At 34.7% G+C, this 27519-nt stretch overlaps 1 protein-coding gene across 1 annotated transcript in view; it reads right to left on the bottom strand.

The window, feature by feature from the left end:
* Window positions 1-27519, bottom strand: part of DPP10 (dipeptidyl peptidase like 10) — a 234574-nt gene that overhangs the window by 56772 nt on the left and 150283 nt on the right. Inside the window, exons 6-10 of the mRNA XM_087950143.1 lie at window positions 27263-27315; window positions 27101-27182; window positions 9854-9974; window positions 8721-8875; window positions 6113-6210 (exon numbers count right to left, since the gene is read on the bottom strand). Coding sequence (XP_087806269.1) covers window positions 6113-6210; window positions 8721-8875; window positions 9854-9974; window positions 27101-27182; window positions 27263-27315 — 509 coding nt within the window. The remainder of the gene's footprint in view (window positions 1-6112; window positions 6211-8720; window positions 8876-9853; window positions 9975-27100; window positions 27183-27262; window positions 27316-27519) is intronic.

The following is a 27519-nucleotide window of genomic DNA, read 5'->3' as shown; positions in this document are numbered from 1 at the left end:
GCCACAATGTAGCCTGTATGGACATAAAGTTTTGCTGAGCCTCATTTCTTAATCACTTTTGGAAACAGATTTTTAACTGCTTTTCAACTATTAGGAAAACAAACCTTTTAACATGCACTGAGTTTCCTTTAATTCCCAGCGAAAGAAGTTTCAAAAATAAGTTTAAGAACATTAAAAAAATCTCTCTCTTTTTTAGAATAAACAACAAAAGTTGATTAAAATAATTGAATTAGTAGAGTTATAAGATTAAGGGTTTAAATGAATTTAAAATAAGATTTTGAAATTAATAAGAATCCTTCCCATTGTCCTGCTTCTGGTTTTAATTACTGACTCAAACACTGCTGCTATATCTCTCACTCTACTGAGGGCCAGGAGATAATAGCATGCAAACCAAAACAAAGTTTCAGATGCTTGCCTGAATGAATTGCTTTCAAATAGGAGCACACAGAAGAATAGTCCAGAATCAGTCCAAAATTCCAAAAGCTAGGTCAAGGTTGTCAGTCAATCCAAAAATCAGAGGTTTAATGTTTCTTACATGAGCAGGAATATTATGCAAGAGCTGGAGATCAGACAGTTGCTTCCATGAGGGATCATTGATCAGAGCTGTCTTTTAAATCAGGCTGTCTTTAATCAAGAGATTTACTGCCTTGCTTGGCAGGAAGCCTAAAGGAATGATGTTGCTCTGTTCTTCACTCTACTCACCAGATGTAGGGGCTGGGATGTCTGATGTCATCAAAACCATCTGACTCTTCCACCTGTTCCTGGGGTTTGATGAGCCTCAATGTCTCCTAAGGCTGACACTCTACAGGTTCTGTTGGAGCCTCTTCAACATCTGAGTTGTCTGAATGTTGGATCATGACACTCGAGGGAAAATGCTGTTGTTTTGAATTCTTAAAAGAAAAAACGATAGGATGGGAATTTGAATGCTGGACACTAGAGGGAACCAGAAGGAACTAAAGATTACAATTAAAAGAGAGAGAAAATGCTTAAATTTGATTTATTAACATAGAATGGAGCAAAATATTTTAACACTGAAGATATTGGAAGATATTTGTAAGCAATGGATTGAGAAATTAATCTTAAAAGAGTATGCCATTATATATTTTCCCTGCAAAGGTAGGGTCTATTTTTTTATTTTTTATTTACAGATCAGCCCTGTGTTCAGCCACTGGTACAGCAGGAATTTACCCACCAGCTTGATGCCCCAGACTGACGACATGGGCTGAAATGAGGTGATTAACCCAAAGTCACTCAGTCACAGGTAGACTGTCCTTAAAAGATATTTTGGAATAGGAACATGCTTTATCAGTCAAAACTGAGTTTGATCTGAAAGTGAGTTTAAAAATAACAAGTTGCAAGACTAATATGGAAAAAAGATGTTAAACTTGATATATAAATGAAACTGGCTGTTGTCTTAATAATTAAAAGGGTTATATAAATAGCAAACCAAAAGAGCAATTTGGATAGCTATATTATTTTGAGTTACAAAAATAATCTGTTTAAGTTCTGAAGAATTTTTTAAAAAGGGACAAAGAAAAAATGAAAGGAAACAAACTCTAGAACATTATTTGAAGAGATTAAAGATCAAGATTGTTAAAAGTAAAAGGAAGGAACATAAACTGGATTGATTTGATCAAAGTTAAAATAGCTATATTGTTATTTATGGTAATTATTACAATAATAGACTTTTACTGACCAGGACTGAATCATGAGATTTCAAGGATCTGTTTATAGATAAGAATTGAGACGTGGGAGGAAGACATCATTGTATTTTAAGATAAGGTGGTAAAATTGTTGATACTGATTTTGACAAATGAGGAAGTAACTTCTTTTTATATTTCTATTTTTTTTCTTATTTGTATTTTTTAAATATTTTTCTTCCTAAATTATTTTTCCTGTTGTTCTGCACTTTGTCTTTTTTTTCTTGTTTGCAGTTTTTTTTAACTGTAATGTTTAGGAAAAATTATTACAGTAAAAAAAAGAGAGAGAAGGAATGTTAATTCCTTGTTCCCCCAAATATCATCCAACTCTATGCACTTTCTGTAAGGAAGAGGATTGCCAGAGCTGTTCTGTAAAGAAGGCAAGAATAGGAACTTTGAAAATCATGCTGTTCACACTTTTGATTGGCCCTTGCTGCCAGTGGACATCTGGATCATTATTTTGAGCCCAATCAATGGGGCATGTAAATAAGTTGTGATAAAATGGAATGGAAATAATTCTGTAGGATCATTTATTATCAGTTGTAAAAGTACATTGCCCGATAAAAGCAGGTAAAGTGCTTGACTGTCAATTGTTTCCACAAATAAACATTTCTCTTTGTCAGCAGTTTAAACTGCAGTATTATCTTATCTCTGACATTCGCTGTCCACCTGAATCTAGAAGGTGGAGAGTTGTATTTTTAAGTCTGAGAGCATACGAAGGGTAACAAAAATAAAATAAGTTTGTCCGCTGTTGTTGTCTGAACTTTTCACTGCCTGAGGCTCTCTGTTGAGATCTTGGGAGGAAAATCTATGAAGATCTCCAAAGATGATACTCTGGGATGATTTCAGCATTAGCTTGCTACACAGTCCACTGTCCCACAGTTGTGGCAATTAATAACTGATTCAGAGATCTGTACTTTAGCAGTGCAAGTCTTGGCTAGATGCCCTATAACTCCACAGTAGAAACAAACTGTGTTTTCTCCTTCTTTGTTTTTCTGCTGTGGACAGAAAACCTATTTGTATGGCTTCTCAGGTGTTGGCATCTAAGAATTCCACAGAGCGGGGGATAAGGATGCAGAGAGGCTGTGAAACATTCCATATTCTTTCCTCATTCTTTTTCAATCATCCATCAATATTGTAAGACACCCAGAGTCACTTGAATGAATTGAGTGGCTATAGAAATACATACATTAAAAACATGCCACAGAATGTTTTGATAGTATGCCTTGCCCCAGTCTTTTCTCAGTTCATCAAGTCCTTCCCCAAACTACAGTTCTAGCATTCATCTATAGAGATTCTCAGTCATTCAGATCGTGGTTGTCCCAAAAGTGCTTTTTTGAGAGGCAACTGGACTTTCTGGTTTTACTTTTGAAGATGTTTTGCTTCTCATCCAAGAAGCTTCTAAGTGAAATATCTTCAAACGAAAAACCAAAAAGTCAGTTGCCTCTTGAAAAAGCACCTTTGGGAGTTTTTGTATTCCTCCTTTGTTGTTATTTATTATACTCCTTTACACTACTTTTGAAAATAGCTTGATGTTCTTCTAAAAAATTGTGTAATTGCTCTTGAGTATTATCTGGTTAACAAAATATAATAAATTGTAAAACTGTTTATGGTATGATTTGTATAAACAAAATTAAAGTACCAAATTTGATATTAATACAAAAATAATTTGTGTAAATAATAGAAGTTGTTTGTTAGTGGAATGATACCAATGAATAGATTTCATCAAGCTAATAGTTTACAGTCATCTTATAATTATCTTTGGTGATAAAATACTATCATCTTAGCAATCAAGACTTGATTTCAAAAAGATATCAAAGGAAGGCCCTTTGTCTTTCATGTTTACATTCAGCAAATTAGGAGACTTTGCCAATATTCTGAGGTTTGAATGTCCCAAAGGTGCTTTTTTCAAGAGGCAGCTGGACTTTCTGGTTTTTCTTTGAAGAGCTGAAAAAGCTTCTTGGATGAAAAGCGAAACATCTTCAAAGAACAACCAGAAAGTCCAGTTGCCTCTTTTGGGACTTATTCTTATAGGCATTTCTAGATGAAGTAATGTTAACATAGACTTCTTCTGCTGGATATGTTCATTTATCAGAACACCGTTTTTACATGCCCTTCTCTTTATTTTTCTTTAACAACTGACACTGTGTCATCTGAACAAAAATAGTAAAAAACATCAAGCATATCAGAAATATATTGCTGCAGACTATGGACTTCTTTCAATGTGTATACAATAAAGGGTCAACAGACCTCAATTTGTTCTGGAGTGGGTAAAAGAAAGAAAAAATATAGCCTATGCCTTGAATTTTTAAAACATTTTTCAACATGCTTTTCGTTTATCATGTCCAATTCCAATTTTCTGTAACTAGGGCATTATACAGTACTTTCATAGGTAAAATTAAAATTGATTTTCCAGGGATGCACACACTCAGGCTTTGTGATATGACAGCCGGATGATTGCTTAAAACCATTTGCAACTCAAACAAAATGTATCAAATACATGATTTTTTAAAATAAGCTTGCACAAACCTACGATTAAAAAAAAAGAGAGAGCTGTTATCTACTTAGATATGTAATATTTGTTCTTTTTGCATACTGCTTGGGAAATTCACTATAGGATATAATGTATTTTGAATTTGATGATTTAGAACTCACCCCTGTATAATCTACACATTTGCATGTATTAAGATCTAATTTTTTAAAAAAAATCATTTTTATAATACCGTAATTTTATTGAAAATGACATATACACATCAAAGTAATACAAACTACAAAAATGAAAAGATAAAAATCGAATGTGCAAAGAAAAAAGGGAACAGAAAGAAAGAAATAATCCATACTGGTGAATATGAACAACTTTAATTGCCATTTCTTAAAATACAATAAACAATATCTTCATCCTGTATCTCACCTCATTCTCTATGAACAAATCTTTAAAATTTTATTCTCCATCCTAATCTACAAAAGTTCATTCTAAATTCTTTGAAATCCAGAGAATTTCCCTATCTTGTATTTCTTTCATTGATGCTTTTGTTTAATTTTAATTTGAAATTAAGTTCATTTAAATAAATGGTCAGTTTTCAGAATCAAGCATTCTTTTAGTGAGAAAAGTGACAGGTCACTTTAACTTAGTGATTATAGAGTTTGGACTTTGAATGTGGTATTTAGAGAAGTTTTCTGATGTTCTAATCTGTTCCATTCACTGTTGTCAAATTTAATCAGATAGTGTTACTTCTCTTTCAGACTGCGTGAACAGATATATCTCTTGTATGATTTTCTTCTCTTTGTATATCTTTTATGAAAACAATGTCAAATACTTTATTAAAATATTCTATAATAACAGTTTCATTCTATTAGCTAAAACCAATCTGTGAGATTTTTTTTTTTTAAATAGATTATTATTATGGTTTGTTTTATAGTTAGCTGGTTGATTAGGCTGGATTTGGCACTTTTATCCACCTACCTGGTCCTTCCTAAGCATCTGGAACAGACAGGTGTCACTGTGGTGGTGCTGAAAATACCGGTTGCAGGATGTAAGCTGTTCCAAGCAAATCTGATGGGGATTTTGTCAATACTGACAGTTTTCAAGTGGTGCTCCAGATGCTTTGGGATTGCACGTAAGGTGCCTTAATAGTATTGGTACTATCTTTGTTTTATTTGCTACATTCTATTTCTAATTTTCAGATGTTTGTATTTTGTGATTCCCCCACCCCACCCCCATTTTTTCTCTTTTATTCTGCTGTCTCCAAGTATAGCAACATCTGCTATCCATAATTTTTTTTCTGTCTTTCTTATTGACAGTTGTTAAGCCTGGTTTTTGTTTGTTTGGAGTCTAAAGTCCCATAGAACTTTAACTTATTTATTTTCTATTACCTTGTCTATTTTGTGATGCCACTAGTTCTTGCTTTCAGGCAAGTAGATATTTCTTGAAGACCATTGTTGCTACTTTGTCATGTCATTGTTTGACATCAATCTGCGTAGTCTTCTTTCAACAACTAATTAGCTGGTCCACTGTTCCTTCAGCTTCTTTGTAGAGGCAACATTTTCTATCTGTTGCTGTCTTCTCAGTTCAAGCTTTATATGCAAGGCTTGGTCTTCTGTAGAGTTACCCTCCACCCCCACTTCTTTATTTAACTTTTCTGCTTGTAGCCCTTCAAGACAGTGTTGATTCATGGTGATTGCCTGGATTGGTTCTTGCAGTTTTCTTGGCAAGATTTTCAGAAGTTGTTTGGCATTGTGTTTTCTGGGGGCTGAGAGAGAATGATTGGTCACCAAGGTCACCCAATTGGCTTCATGTCTAAGGCAGAACTAAAATTTGCCATCTCCTTTTCTTTTACTGCATTAACCACTACACCAAGCTGCTCCCTGGAATATAGTATAGTAGGTTAAATATCAACCTCTAATCTGCTTACCTTGATTTAAAACTGTCTGGTGGCATGAGTTCCAATGTATGTGTTGGGCCATATAGATTGACAACATACAGCTTGACTACTGGATTCAATTCACCTGCCTTTTAAAAATAAAAACAGTTCAGTATTGTTGAAATTTGAATGAAATAATTAAATACAAGTCACATAGATATCTCATTGATATTCTACAACACAGTATTGAGTGATCCTAATATGATGGCCATGGATTGGCATATACAGTAAGACCTACATTCCTGCACACTTATTTTATTTTCCTTACAAATACAAATAACTGTATAAAAATAAAAAAAAGGAATGATGCTTTTATAAGGAATAAAAATAATTATAAAAAGTTTCCTATGCACCAGCTTGGCCTAATAGTAGTCATAAATACTACTAAACCTGCCTAGTGAAGTAAAACATTGCAAGGCATAAAGTCTTAGTTCATATTATTAGATCATTTGCTTAATAATTAAGGTGAATTTAAAATGAACAGAAAAATTAAATAAAGGTTACAATTTATTAACAATATAAATCTGTTCACTGTGTAATAAATTATAGTAGACTTTTATAATTTATTTATCATAAGTTTAATTGAATCTTAAATTTTATCCTTTGTTGTGTTTCGTTTGATATTGTTCAATTTGAAATTGCTAAAGAAAAGTAATATAACAATTGTAGAAATTAATTCTGCTCCTAGCAAAAATATATGAAAAATATCCAGTGATGTACATTTAATTTTCTATGCTGTTAAGTCACAATTTCATATTTTTTAAAAATCAAAAGTAATAAATATAATTGTCAAAGAGACCCTAGTCCAGAGTAATACATTATTTAAGTTTTAAAATATATTTACTCGATTTCTAATGTTGTCCACTGACCAAAATAATAAGTAAAAACAACAATAAAAAAGAAATCAAGCTGGGGAGGGAAAACAGACTGATTTAACAAGTTCATACATCACTCATCCTGACCTAAATCCATGCTAAACTACATGTCCAATTCACAGGTTCTTTAATGTCATTTTTAAAGTGCATTCATTTTACTATTCCTGTAGACTGCCACACTCCAACAAAAGTTCTAGAAGTTTATGGTAATATGTTAAAGCAATAAAACCAACTATAAAACCAATAATTGATCAAAGCCCTAAACAAATTGGTAGCATTCATTAGCTACTCTCATTTGTATGCTTCTGAACTTCTGGATTGGCAGGAGCTGAGCAAAGTAATGGGAGCTCACCCTGTCACACAACACTTGGGTCTCAAACCTGGGCTGTCTGCTTTCCAGCTGAAAAGCTCAATTTATTACATTCCCATCATGCACCCTAGGGAATACAATAAATGAATTGATATATTAGTAATAATTAACTCTTTGAATTGTGCTGAGAAGCCTTCTGATAACTAATGCAGGGCCTAAAGCACTGATGTTAAATAATTATGGTGGCTGTTATTTACCAGCTAATTGCTTATTACGCACCAGCTGCAGTCTACAAAAGCAGTCTTTGAATTAAAAAGCCCATTGCAATAATCTATTCTAAAGGCGATGACCACATACCTCAGATGGTTTTATGTCTGATATGGTTTTAGGTATATTTTGCAAACTGGTGCACATAGCATAGGAAAAGGTAGCTTTGCCTGGAAGTAAAGCATTCTTAGTATATTCTACATCTTACAGTGGTTATTTGACATAGAAGAGGTAAACAGCCCGCAGTCAGCTAAATCTTAACCAGAGAGAAGAACTGGAATTATTTATTTGACTAACTTGATACCCATGCTTCGCTATGAAACTATGTGGTCGGGCTTAGTTTTTGGGGAGGAAAATAAGGGGGAATACATTCTGTCTCTGCCTACCAGCATCCATTGGTATTTATCTGGCTAGCGTCCTATCAGTGTGTGAGAGGGCTGTTTGGAAACTGAGCAGTATTTGCTGTATGAGCAAAAAGGAGACAGCAAGGAGCCTGGGCATGGCTTAGCTCAGCTGTTCTGTAAAGCTGCTTGGTGCTGTGAAACTAAAATTGCAACTCCTCCTCTCTGCTTGTTTTTTCGCATTTGGAACAGATTTCTTTTCAGGTGGGGAGGGGGAGTAGAACTCCCTAGCATCAAACCGTGTTAATAATAATATACAAAATACTAATGCTCTGATGGTTGTTTCAAAAAAATCCTTTCTTAGTGAGCACCTAGAACCCAAGAGGAACATACGTGCCAAATTTCTAGGTAGGCTTTACGGTTCTGGAGGTTTTGTGATGATGCATGAGTGTTATTTCATTTTTATATACATAGATTATTTATTTAATGTTATTATTTATTTATTTGTTAAATTTGTTTGCCACTCATCTTGTGCTTCAACCTGCTCTCACATTGAACAGGTGACAAAAAAAGAGACTAGACTAGTTCATTAATTCACAAAAACATCCACATAAGTCTCCTTGGACTGGAAAGTCTGTAATTATATCTGAGTAATAAAAAAAATGCTTAAATCTTTTATTTTTAGCTACCATAATAGAGTTATTATCTTCAACTCCAATGACTGTTTCCTTCCAGTAATTGTGGGTAAGGGAGCAATTAAATAAAGCATAGATTAATAATAAAAAAGTATTACTCAATTTCCTTACCTTTGGATATGGATAATGTTTTCCTTTGGGATACAAAGATCCAGTAAACCAAGGAATAAGCATATTTGGTACTAATGAGTCATTTATCATAAGGAACGCCAGCCTCTCTCCATCAGGTGACCACCAGTGAGTAATGTGTGAATGAAGCAGCTCCTCTGAGGAAAAAATATATACTTAAACCCATGAAATTAGCATTTTGTATTAGATTTACCAGTAAATGTTACCTTTTAGAATTCCATGGAAGGACATTTGATACATCAGTTTTATCTAAACATTTTGCTCTTAGAAACTTTTCTTTCATAAAAGAAAGAGCAAAGAATCTACAGAGGATAGTGTCCTTTATTTTAAACTAAATGGAATAATTCACTTTTCCCTGAAATTCACACTTTAAAATGATTTAACTGCACTTCCACTGAAAAAAGTAGAATAATTTATAGACTACTAACTAAAAATATGTCCCTTATCTTCCTCATGCAAGTTATATCTCTTGAGGTTAAAGAAAAATTATGCATAATCGGGATTTCCATATGTTATATTCATAGTGCCTTTTTAAGGACATTTGGAGTGGGATCATTGTTCATATAGACACAAGTTCCTGAGCCCACGTATTGTGAGGTGTAGTTTTTGGTTTTTGCTCTATTGACAATTGTACATATGCAGCTGATGTTATGCTTTCTGGAATGCCTTTTATGGTAGTATAAGTTTTGTTTTTCTTTGTGAATAGATTCTCTGTAAAGTTGGATTTGCAGGTTATCATCATTCAACTTAGTTATGAGGAAGTTAAGGATGGGAGTTTGTTCTCTTTATTCATCTCAATGTTTTGTTTAAAATCAACCAGTGCTTCTAAGGAAGCATTAAACTACTATCTAATCCCTCAGAATTCATTGTAAGAAAATCCTCATTTCTCAACCATTGCACTAAATAAGCTTCCCTGGAAAAACAAAGCATCTGCAAAAAAATGTCTTTACTTTGGTGTTGATCTCCCGAAGCCTAAGAGTGTAAAATATACCTGGGATACCACATTCCCAAGAAATCTTGAAAATGTTTATCCCAAAATAATGTTTTTTTTTCTCTTCAAATAATAAGCTCTTTAGCATTCAGCTTCATATAGCAATTTTTATTGTTCAATTTACCTTCATATAACCAGTCTGCAATTCCATTAAAAACAATTCCTTCTTTCCCAGAAGATGTCAATCTCAAAGAGCTGCTCTTTACATCAGGCTGGTAATAGATGTTATTTTCAAATATATAAATCTATGTTGGGCCAAAAAAAATAACATGTTATGTAATTAATATTTTCACATTCATTATCAGGAAAATATTTCTGAAGCTAATTTTATATCCTTCTACAATATATGGATTATTTTAGAAGAAAGTATTTGTGTCTAAAACCGAATTTCAACATAAGGCAAAGGTTAATTTATACTGTAAACACTGTAATTACAGTGTTAATTGATTTACATATTGCTACATTCCAGGTAGTAAAAGATATTTATTGACTCAGAATGAAATCCTTAAGAAGAAAAGATACATGAAATCCAAGATGTGTTCTTATAGGTCCATAGCAATGGCCTATATTTTTTAATTCTGTTATCTTGCAGAATTCTTGTATCTTACAGAATATCACACAGAGATTGCATAGATAGAGAATGGCAAACATTCTCCAGAATCAAGTCTTCTTGTTTTGTGCCTATGCAGCCAATCAATTCCTTCCTTCCTTCCTTCCTCCCTCCCTCCCTTCTAGAATTACTCTGGGTGGCAGTTTGTTAGCTTTAGTAGCAATTTATATAAAAACCTACTCCAAGAATTTACTTCCACAGCATATCTTTGGATTCAACACCTAATGTAGTATTTATGCTTAATAAAACCAATCCATTGCAATTATATGCTGATAAGATGTAATGGATAGTGGGAGTATAGCTTCAGTACTGGCCAGATTCTTTTTCTAGTTTCAGTACACAACACATTTAAAACAAAAGCGCAATAGCATTAGCACTTAGACTTATAAACCACTCCATAGTGCTTGACAGCTCTCTCTAAGCAGTTTACAGAGTCAGCATATTGTCCCCAATAATCTGGGTCATTACTGACCGCAGAAGATGAAACGTTGAGTCAATCTTGAGCCAGTCAGAATCGAACCTCTGACAGTGGACAGAGTTAGCTTGCAATACTGCTTTCTAACTGCTGCACCATCACAGTTTTACACAATATTGCAAAAATATTGATTTTTTTTGTTGCCTTTTTAAAATAAATATGCTGTCAGTTTTATTAAATGGGAAATATGTAGTATGTTTAGACTGCTGGATGTAAATCATGTCCACTATTTATGGGCATTTTTTCAAACATATACAACAGAAACATTTTTTAAAAAAAATTTCCCCAAATTTCAAAAGATGGTTTAGCAGAGGAAAGGTTTCATAGAATCACTTTTTTCCAAACGAAATGAAATAATGATAATATAAATTTGACAATTACAGAACAAATATTAACACAATATGTAGTCTAAATTAATAGTTAAAACATATAAACACATGGATATGTTTATAGTTAAAACATATAAACATGGCATTATAGGTTGTGCAATAGTATTATGTAATATTTTTCAACTTTATCTCATACTTGAAGTGTCCATAATTCTTGATATCTCTACTGGTTTTAGTAATTATATTTATATAGTCAGTGTTTGTTGTCTGCCCACTTCACAAGAACTTGAGGCAACTTGTAACAGGCATCAATTGCTATCATTCATGTTACAATCTAGCTATTTCAAAGCAAAGTATAGTAGTAACAGGATGAGCCAAAACCATTTTAGTCAATCATTCAGTTCTTGAATTGCATCTGCTTTTAGTCCCTTGACAAGTCCTCTAGGAAAGCAGAAGATTGATAGAAGACACGTCTGGTGAAAAAAAAAAAAAACCCAGTAAAGTAAGGTGCCATCTTTGGAGCACTTGGGGCAGTGGTAGCAACTTCTCCTAACCTCCTTTCTCCTTTTGAGAACAAATGTATGTGTACTTGGATATTTTCAAACCAACCCGTTGATCTTTGGTATGAAGGAACCAATCCTGCTACCAATACTGAAATAACATTCAAATGCTAACCAGTAGATTTTCTTACACGGAAAGAAGTTCTTCTTAACTTTTGCCTCAAGCAGCAGAATGACTTTTCATTGGCCTTGCTTGTAAAGAGCATAATTAAATGCAACCTGTGAACAAGCTGATTCTTCAGTTAATAGAGCTTAAATTAATTAAGAGTTCTGTATTTGAAAATTATTAATTTAGATAGAATTTCTGTTTTCTAAGGGAATGAAAAGGTGTTTTAATTAATGTTTTGAACTTTAAACATGATCCATTAGTCTGGTTACATGAGTGAAAACAGTACAACACATCAGAGATAATGGATTATTTATTGTAAGTTACAAGGATCACTAGTTTTTGTGACAATTTGCACACAAGTTTAACAGCATCCTTAAATTTTATGTTTTAGGCTAACAGATAATATAAAATATGTTTGAACCCAACAAGCACTTTTCTTGTGTGTGTGTGTAAGATTATCTTATATACTGTACAGGGAGTCCTTGATTTACAACAGTTCCTTTGTTCAAAGTTACGATGATAGTGAAAAAAGGACTTCATGACTGTTTTCACACTTATGACCATTGAAGCATCCACATGGTCATGTAATCAAAATTCAGACCCTTGACAACTGATTCATATTTATGACAGTTGCAGTGTCCTGTGGTGATCATGTGATCACCTTTGTGACTTTTTGACAAGCAAAGTCAATGGGGAAGAAGATTCCTTTAACAGCCATGCCACCAACTTAACAACTACAATGATTCATTTAACAATTGTGGCAAGAAAGGTCATAGAATGGGGGAAACCTCAGTTAACAAATGTTTCAATTAACAACATAAATTTTTGGCTCAATTGTGGTCATAAGTTGAGGACTACCTGTATATCCGGGAGAATCTTCCTTTGCTGACATCCTAATACAGCAGTCCCCAACCTTTATGGCTTGGCTGCCCGGCCGGGGGGGGAGAAGAACTGGTCCATCACTTGCACAAGTCGAGCTGTGTGCATGCATGCCAGTCCGCACTTGTGCAAGTTGAGCTGTGCATATGTGTGCATGCGTGAGAGCCCATCAATTGCGTGAGTTGAGATGTATGTGTGCATGCTAGCCCACCACTCACACAAGTCAAACTGTGCATGGGTGCATGTACACACTGACCCACTGCTCATCTAAGTTGAGTTGCATGTGGTTCTCAATCATGTAAGTTTAGCTTTGCGTACATGCGCATGCTTGCTGGCCCACCACTAATACAAGTTGAGCTGTATGCATACACACTGGCCCACCATTCGCACAAGTTGAGCTGTGCATGTGTGCAGGTACACACTGGTCCACTACTCATGCAAGTCGAGCTGCCAGCTAGCCGCTCACACGACCTGGTTCTGAACAGTCTGCAGCCCAGTAGTGAACTGTGGCCCAGGGATTGGGAATCCCTGTCCTAATAGTAATGTCCATTATTTTTGTCTACATTCAATCCATACAGCTCTTCCAGAAAGAAGAATGAACCAGTAGAGGCATCATACCTTGGTATGTGGGGACTAGCTCTACACTCCCACCTTATGTTTAACATCTGCATTAGGATGCTGGGTGAGATCATTCATTGGACTGGGTTCGGATACCATCAATAGATGGATGACCGCCCAAACTTTACTCCAAACAAACCAGGTGAGGTTGTCAAACCATTGCTTACATTCACATTTACTAAATGCAACACAGAGTTGTTGTAGCATTAAGGCACCCTTATAAAAGTTTAAAATAAATAAAGTCAAGGAAGAAGCAAAGGCAGTGATTTTCTATCATCGTCCTTGCAGTCCTTAGCGTTCCATCTCAGTCTAGGTTAGATGATATCTTAATACACTGCAGAGCAGCTCTTTAAAGTGAAGGTGGGAAATAAATACATGAACAATACCATCTTCCTCCAGTATAAGTTAAGAACTTCTAAGTATGTTTATCTATCATATATTCTTCTACCCTACAAAATGACCTAAACATAGTAGAAGCCCATGGGCATAATGTCTCACAGAATACTGGGAGGAAAAGATATTTCAAGCAACACAGTAGTGCTGTAAATATTGCAATGCTGCTGCTGTCTAATGTCATCTTGATAGTGCATTTCTCAAAAGAATTAAAGAAAGGATGAAGGACACAGATTGCTAGTTGTATTTCTCTCACACATTTGACCCTTCTTTTCACTTAAGGGTAGAAAGTAGATACTGGACAGGAAAATGATTTGACAAGAGTCAAAAGGAGCCTGAGTGCTAGAACCAGTGTGCCAAGTGGACACAAATGTAAGACAGTGATGAAGACTTTTTGATGTTGGAGTTATTCAGTGTGGATTCATAGTTATATATTTGAAATATAAATGTGGTCAGCTATGCTATTTGCTAAGGCAAGAGCCTAGTTTCTCACCACTGACTTTAAAAACCGAAGATAAAATTCTCTAGATATCATCACAAGTTAAGTCTGGTATATATATGTTTTCATTCAGCTTCATTTGATACTGCTGGCTAAGATAATGGTATGCTTTCAAGATGTTTTTCAGTATGGCCTAGTTGCATATTCATTAGTTCTTTCTTCTATGACTTCACCCGATGCTAATACATGCACAAAAAGTGATGAAATAAATAAAAAAATCCTACCCAATATTATAAGCCTGTGGAACTAAATATAAATATGCAGAAATAATACTACCTTTCCAGATCAAACTATGGCTTGGCTTCTTTGATGTTTTAAAGAATGATTAACAGTTTCATGTCCTAGATGCAGATGGAGAAATGAGTAGAAAATGATGGGTTTTCAACCCAGGAGCTGTCAAACACTGTTGTTGTTTTTTTTAAGAAGAATAGATTGTTAAAAAATTCTACTCTTAATAAAAGTAGAATAGAATACATGCTCAATAATATGGACAATAAGACAGTAAAAGAAAGGGAAAACATAATTTCCCATTTACTGCACTTTCTTTCGTGTGAATTTTTTGTGGATTATCAAAAAAGATCATTTCTTTTCTATACATTATTTCAACAAAACTTCATTCTGCCAGGCCCTGACATGATGGAATTTCTATGCATCAAATTAAATAATTGTTGCAATTTATATTATTTGCATAATGATCTAATGAAAATGATGTAAATCTCCCATAATATCCTATTCAGTTCCACTGACATTCCTTAATACATGTAGTCATTGACTTACATCAGTTTAGGTTACAATGGCACTGAAAAAAGTGAGTTATGATCATTTTTCACACTTACAACCATTGCAGCATCCTCGTGATCATATGATCAAAATTCAGACCCTTGGCAACTGAATCATATTATGACAGTTGCAATCTCCCGATGTCAGGTGAACACTTCTTTTTTTTTTTTTAAAACAAGTTTTATTAAAAGTTTCAACAACAAACAAATCATTACATATTAAATCTTTCCGTCTTTCTACAATAATTTCCCCAATATTCTCATAAAACACAAACAAACACAAACAAACATAAAAAAATCTTTTAGTAAAGTACCTTGGCCCCAGTTACCTCTCTTTGCATGGGCTAAAATAATAGCGCATATCACTCTTCACAATTCTATCTTATTTAATCCATCTTAATTAAATCATTAAATTTGTATCTTTTGCCCATTCATTATCCCTCTATCTCTTCTTATAATAAAAAGAATTTCTCCTGAAATCACTAATCAGAGTATGATGCCTTTCTATCCTCCCCTAAGTTAGTAAAATTAAAATTCAACATAACAAATACCCAATTTGGTTCTGCTTGGTACATTCTATCCACCAAAAATGTTTAAATACATTGTATCCTCCTTTTCTTCGATATTTTATTACATTTCAAAAATCAATCATTATTAAATCAATCATTATTAAAACTTCAACATTTCAATTTTAAACTTCAACATTTTAATTTCTTATTAAATCTTAAACCATTCTAATTTACTATTTCAAATATAAATGTTACAATACCATCTTCTGTACCTTAGCAGAATCTTTCTTACAGAAATTTATATTTCATCCTTTGTCTCTAAAAAAATCCTCTTCTCCCATCCAATTTTAAAGCTTTGAGGCTTTTCTCCGCCTTTCCCCTTTCTTTCTTCCCCACCAAATCTTCCTACCCCCTTCTTCTTCTAACCTCTGCCTTGCTGGGATCCCTTCTCTGTTGTGTTCCCTTTTTCTCTTGTTTGTTATCATTATATTTATTTTGCATCATATTTTTCTCTTTCTCAAATATTTTTTAAATCTTAAGTCCTTCATTTTCCTTGCTCTCTTCCTTCCTTCTTCCTTAGATAAGTTTTGGGATTCAGTGAAGATGGCGTCTTCGTCTCTTCCTTGTTGTTCTTCTTCCGTTTCCATCTGTTCCATTGTCTGTTGATAATTGACCAGCGCCATTTCTAGAAATAGAAAAGCTTTTTCCATGCCATCTTTGCAGGCTGCTTTTGTTTGCTCATATTCATCCCTCAGGTCTTCAAAAAGGAAAGCCATTATAAATAAATCTTTTCTTTTCTTTATTCCTCTTCCTTCTTACACCAACCAAATATTCCGAGAGAAAGGCAAAACAATCCCAAAATCCACAATTCTCAATAAATCCAAGCAAGCCAAAGTTCCCCCTTCCTCTTCCAGGGGTGGTATCAAACAAATAAAAAAAAAAAAGAGTCCAAATCTATATTTTAAAGCCTTATTAAGATTATATTTCTGTCCTCAAGTCTTCAAGGCATCTCCTCCAACAATATCCAAATTTATATATTTTCTTTATCCTCTCCCTTCCGGCTTAATTCCGTCGGGAGGGAGAGTAAACTTTCCTTCAGCACCTCAAAATAGCCGCTTTTTTTTTCTTCTTGTGGAAAAAATCATCAAAAACCATCTTTTCCAGGAATTAAATTAGATAAATCTCAAAGCCCTGGGTCAACCAAGAAGAACTTTCACTTTCAATAACTTTCTCTTCTTCCTCCTGCGCATACTTGCCCGGTTGTCGACTTCTTTGTGGCGGCCATTACGGACCGCCGCTGCACCGTCCTGGTAAAGGAGGTTCTGCCGGCCAGGAGGGGGTCTGCAGCACCCCAAACCCTTCCTCCGGATCCCCTTACCTTCAGCTACCCCTGCAGGGCAGCCTTGCTCCGCACCCGTCCGGTCGGAGCCCCAAAACGGCTAGCGCAGGGATCGCGCAGCTTCGCGAATCCCTACCGCCGCGAAGCCGACAAACCCGAAACCGTCAGGTGAACACTTCTTGAGACCTTCTGACAAGCAAATCAATAGGGAAGGCAGATTCACTTTATGTTACTCACTTAACAACTGTGGCAAGAAAGGTGGAAAAATTGGACAAAGCTCACTTGACAAATGTCTTGTTTATCAACATAATTTATCAATTGTAGTTGTAAGTCGAGGACTACCTGTAACGAGCTCTCTTCCTGTAGTTCTGTGCCACTATTGGTAATGTACTATTACATTACTATTTAATTAGCATTAAATGAGTTTTGTTATTCAGGAATTGATAACATAGGGTGCACTGGTTCCATAGTACCCGTAGCATTCTTAAACAGCCTCTTAGAATTCTAACATTATTTTTAAATGCACACATATGCACAACCAATAAATTTGTGATATTTTTCTGTCCTGCGGATGCAATTACTGAAATATTGTAAGATTTGGTGATCTGGTGACTTTCAATCCATTTTTTAAAAAGTTATAACTATACTTCTGGAAAGGTCACATGGTAGTAATTTGATGTGAAAAAGTTGGTAATTCCTGATATTTATACTCAATTTCATCAGTTCTGTTTTGAAAGAGATAATAACATTTTTTACTTAAATTTTAAAAATACCTTCTTCCTATAAAATGTTAAAACTTTCAAATTCATCATTTTGACAACATCATGATTATATGTAGCAAAATGAGAAGTGCTTTATTCTAATGTTTCCAATGTGGGATTAATTCATTATAGGATCAGACCCTTAGATTATGATGATAACCTCTGGCATATGTTATTTCACCTTTCATATTAGAAAAAGAGAAGGGTAAAGCTAAATAGGAGCTATGGGAAAACTGTATAGAGCGCACCCTTCCTTGCTTACTAAGCTTTCAATCAGACATGAACCTACTCACTTTTATTGTTATAAGGGCTAGAAAGCTGAATAAAAATAAATCTGGAATTTCCAAAAATATACATTTTGAAATAGAATTAAAATTCTGAATAGAATTAAAATTTGCAGAAAAGTAAAGATCTGTCCAATGCAACATTTCACAAAGCTAGTTATAGTGATGTGATAATTAATAAATATAATTGTCAAAGATAAAATGATCAGTTATAAATTTGAAGCAAGTAAAATCAAAAAGACAAATTTTGCCACAGGGGTGAAGAAAGTTTTCCTTACATTTTCCCAGGTCTTGGTAAAATAGAGATCAGTCCTTTACTCAAGGTTTTTCCAAGATAGTGAAGCCTATCTGTAAGGGCAGGGGTATCAAACTGGCAGCCCTCAGGCTGAATTCATCACACACATGCCACACTCACCCCAGCTCCGTGGATGGAAAAAAAACATCACGAAACATCACGTGATGGCAATGTGACATAGAGAGTTTGACACCCGTGTTTTAGGGGGTTGGAACTAATGCAAGCCTTCCTCAGTCTACCAAGCATTTAAGTCACAGGTGGTCATGTATAAGAGGTCATTGAGCCAGAGAGACATCCCACAAAAATGTAAAAGAAAGAAAAAGAACTTCTTAGTCAGGTAGGGCATCCACAGTGGAAGAAATTAATTAGAAGGAAATATTGCAAATCCATTTCATCTCCTTTAAAACCTCATCTATAATGCTAAATACTTGTTCCATTCTTCACCTCATCTCTTTATTCCAGAGCTGTAAGTTTAATGTGAATGTAGGGACAAACAAAGAACTATGTTCTTTATCTTTGAAACATGCAAGAAATACTGGCAATGCATCAACTTTGTATAGTACATTCCCATAATACATTTCAGCAATTATTACATCCATTCTCCAAGGGGCTGATTTTCTAGGCAATGTAAATTAAAGAAAAAGAGATTGTCACCATGGGAATCCTTAATTAAAATAAAAATATGCGGGTGGGAGAGGTGTGCTCAGGAGTTTCATTATTTTGTTTCCAGAATCTCATGTCAATCATAATTTATTGGACAAAATGCTCAGATGCAATAGGAGTAAGTTCACCCTCAGAAGCTTAAGAAAATGGGAAAATTATCTCCGCTCTGTTTCAGTTTCAGTGATGCCATTATCCATCTGATAGAACAGTTCCAACATTTCAATTTTTACAACTACATCTTGCCTAGGGAACTAATATATCTCAATTGATGCTTAATTGGATATACAAATCCAGGTAGATAATGCCACATATTAATCAGAATCCAACCAGGAATGTGCCCCCCTCCCACACAGATGTTCACCTCTGCTGATTTGGAGTAGCAATTGACATCAACACTGATACAAAACAAATCCCAGGTGGCTTCAAAACTGCTGCTGTATCAACAAAATGTTCTGAATTATTAACATATATAGAAGATTTTCCTCATCAAAGAAAGAGTGCTTTCTTTGATGGATTAAAATCAATCATCCAACATTTGGAGTCAGTTTGATGTTGTGGTTAAGGTGTTGGCCTAGAAAGCAGAAGACTGCGAATTCTAGTTCTGCCTTACTCATGAAAGCCAGCTGAATGACCTTGGGCCAGTCACTTTCTCTCAGACCAACCAACCTCACATGGCTAATGTTGTGGGGAAAAGAGAGGGGGGGAGGAATATTGGTTACTTACTCAAGTAATCTTGAGTTACTTATAAAGTAATAAGGGACAGATAAAAATCCAATAAACATTCAGGAGCTAGTCTGTAGTTTTATACAGTGTAAAGCAAAAGACCTCTTTTGAAATAAACGCTCCAAGTTCAGTTTGATGAAATCAACTGTAATATTTTAAGTAAGATGGGCTTATCCATTGATTTCCCAAAATTCCTCCAAAAACTGTGGCTGACTTGAAATTTCTTAATGCGACAGAAAGAGAAAATAATCACCTGAATGGGAAGTTGTTGTTTTTAATGCTTGCTTGTTAGTGCAAGTCTGCTTGTGCTTACACACTTCTCATGAGAAAACTATCAATGCATTGGGTTTGTTCATTGGCTGGTTTTGTTCAGGTTCAGAAGGAGCAATTGACTCAAAATGGCTTGGCTGGCTTCCTTAACCACTACACCATTACACTGTAATGATACATGGAAATAACCATCAACAAACTGTTTTGGTTAATTCAATTGGTTTTTAATTACATTTGAATATTTCTGCAAGCTCCACTATGACGTTTGTTCTAAAGCAATTATGCCAGGGAAGGAAGGCAGCAAATTTATCCCTGGACACAAATCTTAATTCTTCTAGTAAATTTCATAGCACCTGATTCCTAGTTCCAGGTCTGATTTTCATTATTTTTATAAATAACATGTATTGATCTCTTGCCTCCCATCTCATTAAGGGATGCTCACATCCTCTGTGCTCAAATGAACTTAGTTCATTCTCACTATTACTGAATAAATATCTAGGACACACTGGACAATTCTATGCCTCCCTGCTCCTTTCAGATACTAACCCTGCTATAACATGTAATGTTGCAGGTTCTGCTCAGCAGTGCTTAAAACTATCAGATGGATGACTTGTGCCCTAAACTAGTTTTAATGAGCATCTAGTTTGTCATCCTATACTATTGACCTCACCCCCTTCCTAAGAGGCCTGTAAGAGGTGTGCATAAGTGCACCAATCGTGCCTACTGTCCCTGTCCTATTTTTTTTTCTTATAAGTATCTATCTCATGTATTCAAAACTATATTTATTCTTATACCTGTATCTTGTAAGCGATCGACAAATCAAATAAACACTAAAAAAATACTAAAACACTAAATGGTCTGTACTGTGATAATCCGCCACATACTAACCTTCATGTTCCTCTATACCCCTCTAATGTACCTACCCCTCCTTTTAGAATTCTTTTACATCTACTTATATCATTTAGCATTTATATATATATATATATATATATATATATATATATATATATATATATATATATATATATATATATATATATATCTGGACTCTGATATATTTTTATGCTCTTTAATTGACTGTTCCTCATCCTCTTTATGCTGATCTTTGACTGTAATAATAATCTGACTGATTCAAGTGAACCTCTACTTTCCCCCTTTCCATACTCACACACCACACACACGGGGGTGAGGGGGAGAAAAAAAAGGGGAGAGGGGGAGAGGGAGGGAGGGAGGGAGGGAGGGAGGGAGGAGAGAGAGAGAGAGAGAGAGAGAGAGAGAGAGAGAGAGAGAGAGAGAGAGAGAGAGAGAGAGAATACTGCAACTTATAAACATGGTTAAAGTTATTATAAAAAGTATCTGGTAGAGACTTTTTAAAAATAACGGCAGGGTGATTTGTCCCTGTAACAATTACTTGCCTATGTGTATTAGTTAATGACAGGCAAATCTATACAGTATATACTAAAATCTTAGATAATGTTAGAAGTAAGTGTTTGTTTTCTTTTTTGTGGAGGGGGTTTCCAGAAGCTGTGTTAGCTTTGGGGGCACAGCTGACTTTAAAAAAAATGTTTTGGTCATTTGGAGGATAATTGAATTGCAAGATTGGATCTGGGTCAGTCACCGGGACCAGAGATGTATTCTTCCGAGCTTTTGGACTCATGCTGGAGCTCATCTTCAGGGAATCCGTCTCTACTAGAATATGTGATTTGGGCTATTCTGTGAGTCATATTTATGTGGTGCCTTCCTATTGGTTGATTAGTAAGTTGATGGCTGGTGATTGACAGTTGTTTCTTTGTACTACCAAATCCTCAGTTCCTAAGTACTTGATAAGCTGGTGGTAGATCAGCATTCCTGTTAACTGACAAGAGGCCCATGTCCCAAGCTTTAATCTTCATTTGATCTTGTAACATTGTCCTGAGACATGTATATTTGCCTTCATTTGTGATAATTGCACTGTTCAGTTCAATTATCCTTGCTTGTTCTCAGCCATTGAAGGCCACCAGGTATCATTATCAAATGGGTGGCTTCAAACTATTCAGTGTCCACTTGGAATATAGAAGAAAGAGAAAATACTGTGTTACTGGAGACCCTAGTCTGTTTCAGAATCACATTGCACTTTAAAAATGAGCAATGCTATTATTATATATTTGCACAGATTGCCTTTTATTTTTTGAGATGCTTTCATGAGTTACTACCATGTTTTCCCCAAAATAAGACCTATCACTAAATTAAGCCCTAGCCTGATTTTTAAGTGTGTGTCTAATATAAGCTCTTCTCCAAAAGTAAGCCCTAGTGAAGGGGAGTGGGTGTGACTAATGCAGGAGGCAGCATGTGTGTGGGGACTGACAGTGTCCAGCAGCAGCTGCAGCCTTCCGTAGCACAGGTGAGTTGTTTACCTGTCCAAACAGCAGGCGGAGGCAGAGGCGGGGGGAGGCACGTGATATGTATGCACCATAGGAAAGCCAAGCCGATGGGCTGGAGTGGCAGATGACTGCAGGAGGCTGGTCTTCGCACAGAGAAACTGGCACCAGATGGAGGCAGAGGCACGGGGAGAAAGGCAAACAATCTGGATGTGCTGCGTGGGCTGCAGAAAAGCTGAGAATTGATGGGTTGGAATGGGAGGCTTATCTTCACATCTCTTGGCTTGTCCTTGGCTCACGTGGCACACCCAGATCACTTGCCTCCCCCCACAATGCCTTTGTCTGCTGCTTGGACAGGGAATCAAGTGCAATGTGCAGGCTGCATAACCCCAGAATGCACTGATTGGTGGGCTTCAGCTGCTGCCAGATTCCATTGGTCCCGGGTTGCTTGTCACCTCTTGTGCAAGCCACCCAGTCGAACTGATCACCCTGAAATCATGTTTCATTTTACTGCTTATTTTGGACCCCCTCCAAATATAAGACAGGTCTTATTTTCAGGGAAATACAGTAGATACTGGTTTAGTAGGGAAGGGAATTGTAGAAAATGAAGTTATAAGAAAATAAAATGCAGAGCTATTATTGGTTATTCCCCAATAGTATGAAGAAATACAGTCAAAAAAAGCTCAGGCCAAGATGTAGGGCAAAAATTTATGAATTTGCCTCCAGAGTCTGAATATTTTGAAAATGTTGGGATGTAAGATAACACATCAGGAATAAATCAGGAAGTTTTTTTATATACTGATTCATTTCCTTTATTATATAGATCCAGGTTGCTTATTTTTAAGGGAGAAAAAAAACCCCACCTTTGTTCATAGCTTATACAGACACAAAAGATAAAGAAAAGGCAGAGAAGGAAAATTTCCAATATGCAAATTAGAATGACTAAATAAAGATAAGATACATTTTATAGTTTTCTAACAGACTTTGTAATTTATTTTTGCTTATTGTCCTTATTCCTCTGCATCTTGTTGAATAGAAAGGAAGTGAAATTTATCTTTTAATTTGTATTGCCACTTGAAAGAAAGCAAAAATATATGCACTTATCTTTCTGTTATGTATGGCTCCAACTACCTAGCAGGATATTTTTGAAACATAGTTCCTTTAATATTAGACCTTGTGCTTGCTGAGTAGTTGGGGTGGATACTTTAAAGAAACAAGGTTCAGAGGATATCCATAAAATTTTCTTTAGAGATTTTCAAATATGGTTCTGCAAGGACTGTGAATGGATTGTATGGGACTAAGTGGTGGTGGGGGAGGGAAAGGTTCCATGGCCTGAAAACCTCTGAGTATCTTTTAATATAAGATTTTAAATATTACACAACATTCAAACATTGCTGTTGTTTGCTTACTATTTAACAATTAATTTGAAAATCGAATTGTGTTGGTGAACATGCACTGAATTGTGACATTAACATTCAAAAATCACACCCCAATGGAAAGAGTATTTTTTTCTTTCCCTAATTTAATAGCCCACATGACAAGAACTCCAAGGTTAGCACATAGCCAACAATAACGTTTGTAGGTGTATTGTGATGCTTCACATAAGCATGTAACATATGTGCCTTGTGTTGTGATGTGATTATATGTTTTGCCATTTACCCATCCAATTCCTCTCTTTCAGATGCCAATGATTAAAGCATCTAATTAGAGCACTAATCATTGCTGTAATTAGTCTGTCTTGCTAACAATTAGTAGTATAAACATGTCGATCTTAGTAGGTTTGTAATTTGATCAGATTTTTTTTTACAAAAGGACAGATCTATTCTTGTAAATTTCACAGAAATTGTTCAACATATAGTAAGAAGAAAAGATCATTTTTATGCCACAAAATTGGAATAACTCTACAACATCTACTGACATATAAGATATACAATCTTTTAGCATACACATTAAATACTGTTTTCTTCTTTTCAATAATCCACTGGAACAATATTTTGTTTTACACATGCTTACAAAGAAATGGAATTCATGTATTTCATTTATTGTTTTTTGTACATAGATGATAACCTATGTAGATATGCATCAGAAGTGTCATACACATATTAATGACTATGATATGTAATATTCATATCTATTATGCTGATAATTAGATGAAAACTTCCTTGATTAATAATGTGGTAATACATTTTGCAGCACAAATGAGGGACTGAATAATACAGATTGCTCTATGCCAAACTCCAATTTTCAATAAAGTATGTGTGTAAAAGCTAATTGTATGAATTGTTCAATCAATTACTTCTTCATGACATACATTATGATATGATAAGTTATCACTAATCAACTAACCAAAATGAATGCAAAGTACTGGAGATATGGTCCATTACACCCTCACAAATTATTAATTTTTATTACAACTAGAGAAACTACTTATATTGATTCCTAACATTGAAAATATAAGCTTAGCATTCCATGCATGAACATTAGTTAAAACATTCATTATTTCTAATATTCCTTTACTGAAGAATATTTCCATTGTTTTTTAAAAGGGTACGTGCTAAAAAGAAGAAGACTATCAATTAAGAATGGAATTATTATTACATGCTTGTGACTGTGTTGTAGCCTACTAATTTTGCACAGGGAGATAAACATTCAAACTTATGGAAAATACACATTTTGAAGCATTTATAGCTATTTTGCCTTTTTGGTAAACAGCACACAGTACCTTGCTCTGTGTAAAATTCTAGTATTTCTTGCCTGGCATTTTGTTGTTGTGCAAGAATGGATTGATAAATTGATATAGTTAATTATTCAAAAATTACAAGTCATGTTCCAGATGGATGTAATTACTTCTCACTTCAGCTTTACTTTTTTGCTCCTATTTAATGAGACATATTCTTACCAGTAGCATTTAAGTACTAATGCCAACTTGATTAACAACAGATGAATCAACACATCCTTAAAATATTTTATTTCATGGACTTTAACAGAATTTTCTGTCATAGAAGAACTTGTATGTATGCTCTGTTACCATATTATGACCAAACAGTATAATGAATCATACATATTTTCAAAGTGTTAAGTATCAAGAACCTTAATGTCAAAACTAAGTTCCTATTAAATCTTTGTTTTGTCTTTATGGTTTTTTAAAATAAAATATATGTCTTATTGCAGGAATTTTCAGGAACATTTGATACCACTAGCTATGGTATTTTTTTTATTGTCTGACAGAAATGGGCTTTGGAAATACCACTTAACTGGAGTTCCAGTTCTTAACAAGAAGTCAGTTTCAGGAAATTATCCTGATCCATTAATTCATCATGTACTCATGTTATTTCTGAGAAATTATAGGAAAGATTATCAGACTGTTTGAAGTGTGCTATTATCAATAAACAAATGACGTTTAACTCAAACATCATCATGGTATAAGAGTGGAGCTTGCTTCTATACAATAAGTCAGTGTTGGTCAGAGTATTGGTTTCTCCTTGATTAGACTGTTATTTATTGCTTGCTTGTTTGTCTGATGTTAATCCTAGTGTTAATCAGTACTTATCTGGGTGTTGATTACTGGTGAAAAGGTTTTTTTAAGTCTCTTTTGAAAGATATGTATATGATAGTGGTATTTCTATGTGTCAGTTGATGACAGATTTATCTGAATTCCAAGCTTCCAGGAATTCCTTAGTGATTTTCAATTTAGCTTGCTCTAGGATTCTCACAGTTTCCCAGTTGACACTATGGTTAAGTCTGTTCATGTATTGTGAAATTAAGGCATTTTTATTATTTCTTCTGACTGCTAGTTGGTGTTAATGAATGCATGCTGCTAATCTTCTCCCTGCTATTTTACATAGCGGCTGTTACAGTCTTTATAATGTATGTTGTAGATGATTCATGTTTTTCTTCTTAGGCTACTAACTTAACAACTGTAATGATTCACTTAATAAGTATGGCAAAGAAGGTTGTAAAATGGGGCAAAGCTCAACATATGTCTCACTTAGCAACATAAATTTTGGGCTCAATTGTACCATAAGGTGAGGACTACCTGTATTTGTTTAGATTGGGTGTGTTGTGTAGTACTGCTGCCATAGATCCTTTCACTAATTCTGGATCTATGGATCTAAATAATGTACAAATGAGACCTTTATTTCATCTTCTATTTTTAAGTTTTTGATTTTCTGGAGGCACTGTGGCAGGGAATTGATAGAATACTTATCCCCCATTGGTGAGATGTCTAAACATTTTTGTAACATTTTAACTATGTATTAATCTAATGTATTTTCCCTAATGTAATGTATGTTCCTAATATTTATTCCTAATCAAGGAACTACCAACTCAAGTTAAGAGTCAAGCAGTATGCAACAACCTACTCAAGGAACAAGAAGAAAGCAACATCACCAATCACATTGAAAGGCAAGCTACTGTATGTAGAGAGCAAGTCCCATTCTCAGCTATGCTGGCAGAGGAATTCTGGGAGCTGAAGTCCACAGGTCTTAAAGTTGCCAAGTTTGAGGACCTCTGTATAACAAAACATCCTCGAGCAAACAACCAAGTCCAGAGAATTAAACTAATAGAGCCCTGTCAGTTTAATTATTGGTTTGAATTTTATATAATACCCAGAATCATTGCTATGAGTGGGTCAGCCATATCTATCAATCAATTGATCAATCGAGAATTTTTTTAACCATATGATTAATGTATTCATTTGTATAGGAGACCTGAGATGAATTATTTATTTATTTTATTTATTTAAAAAAATTATATTGCTGCCCACTTGCACATGGTGATTCAAGGCAGCTTAGAAAACAAAACCAAAGAATAATTGCATACAAATCCCAAATAAGAAATGCACTTTCTATAAATTTTATCCTACTCCTAACACTTTAAAATAGATTAGCTGATAAAATGAACATGGACATTTTTCTTACCAGTTGCTGGTCTTGTATACCCCATGCTGCATACTGTAAAACTGAGTCCTCTACTTCTGGAGGGTTTAACTCCCAAACTTCCCTTGAAAAAAGTAAACACTTTACTTGGACACATTTGTAGCATTCAGTACTCAAAGCAGCATTTATCAAACATTATCTTACCTTGTCTGTATGTTATATATCACATATGAAGCTGTATAAGAATAATGAAAAACCTGTAAAACAAGGAATAAGAAATACCCATAAATATTATCATCTTGATTGTAAAATAACTTTTTTTAATTTTTGATTTAGTATCATACTGATCAGAATGTTCAATTATAGAGTATTGGGCAATCTCCCAATGTAGAATGTACTAACTATAAGATTCTAGTAAAATCCAGTTTAAAATTTAGAAAACAGCTTCTCTTTGGGTCAAG

Source organism: Notechis scutatus, chromosome 1 (assembly GCF_049901735.1).
Source record: "Notechis scutatus isolate UNSWTSFEM ecotype Mainland chromosome 1, rNotScu1.2, whole genome shotgun sequence".
NCBI lineage: Eukaryota > Metazoa > Chordata > Lepidosauria > Squamata > Elapidae > Notechis > Notechis scutatus.
This window is presented reverse-complemented; position numbering and strand designations above follow the sequence as displayed.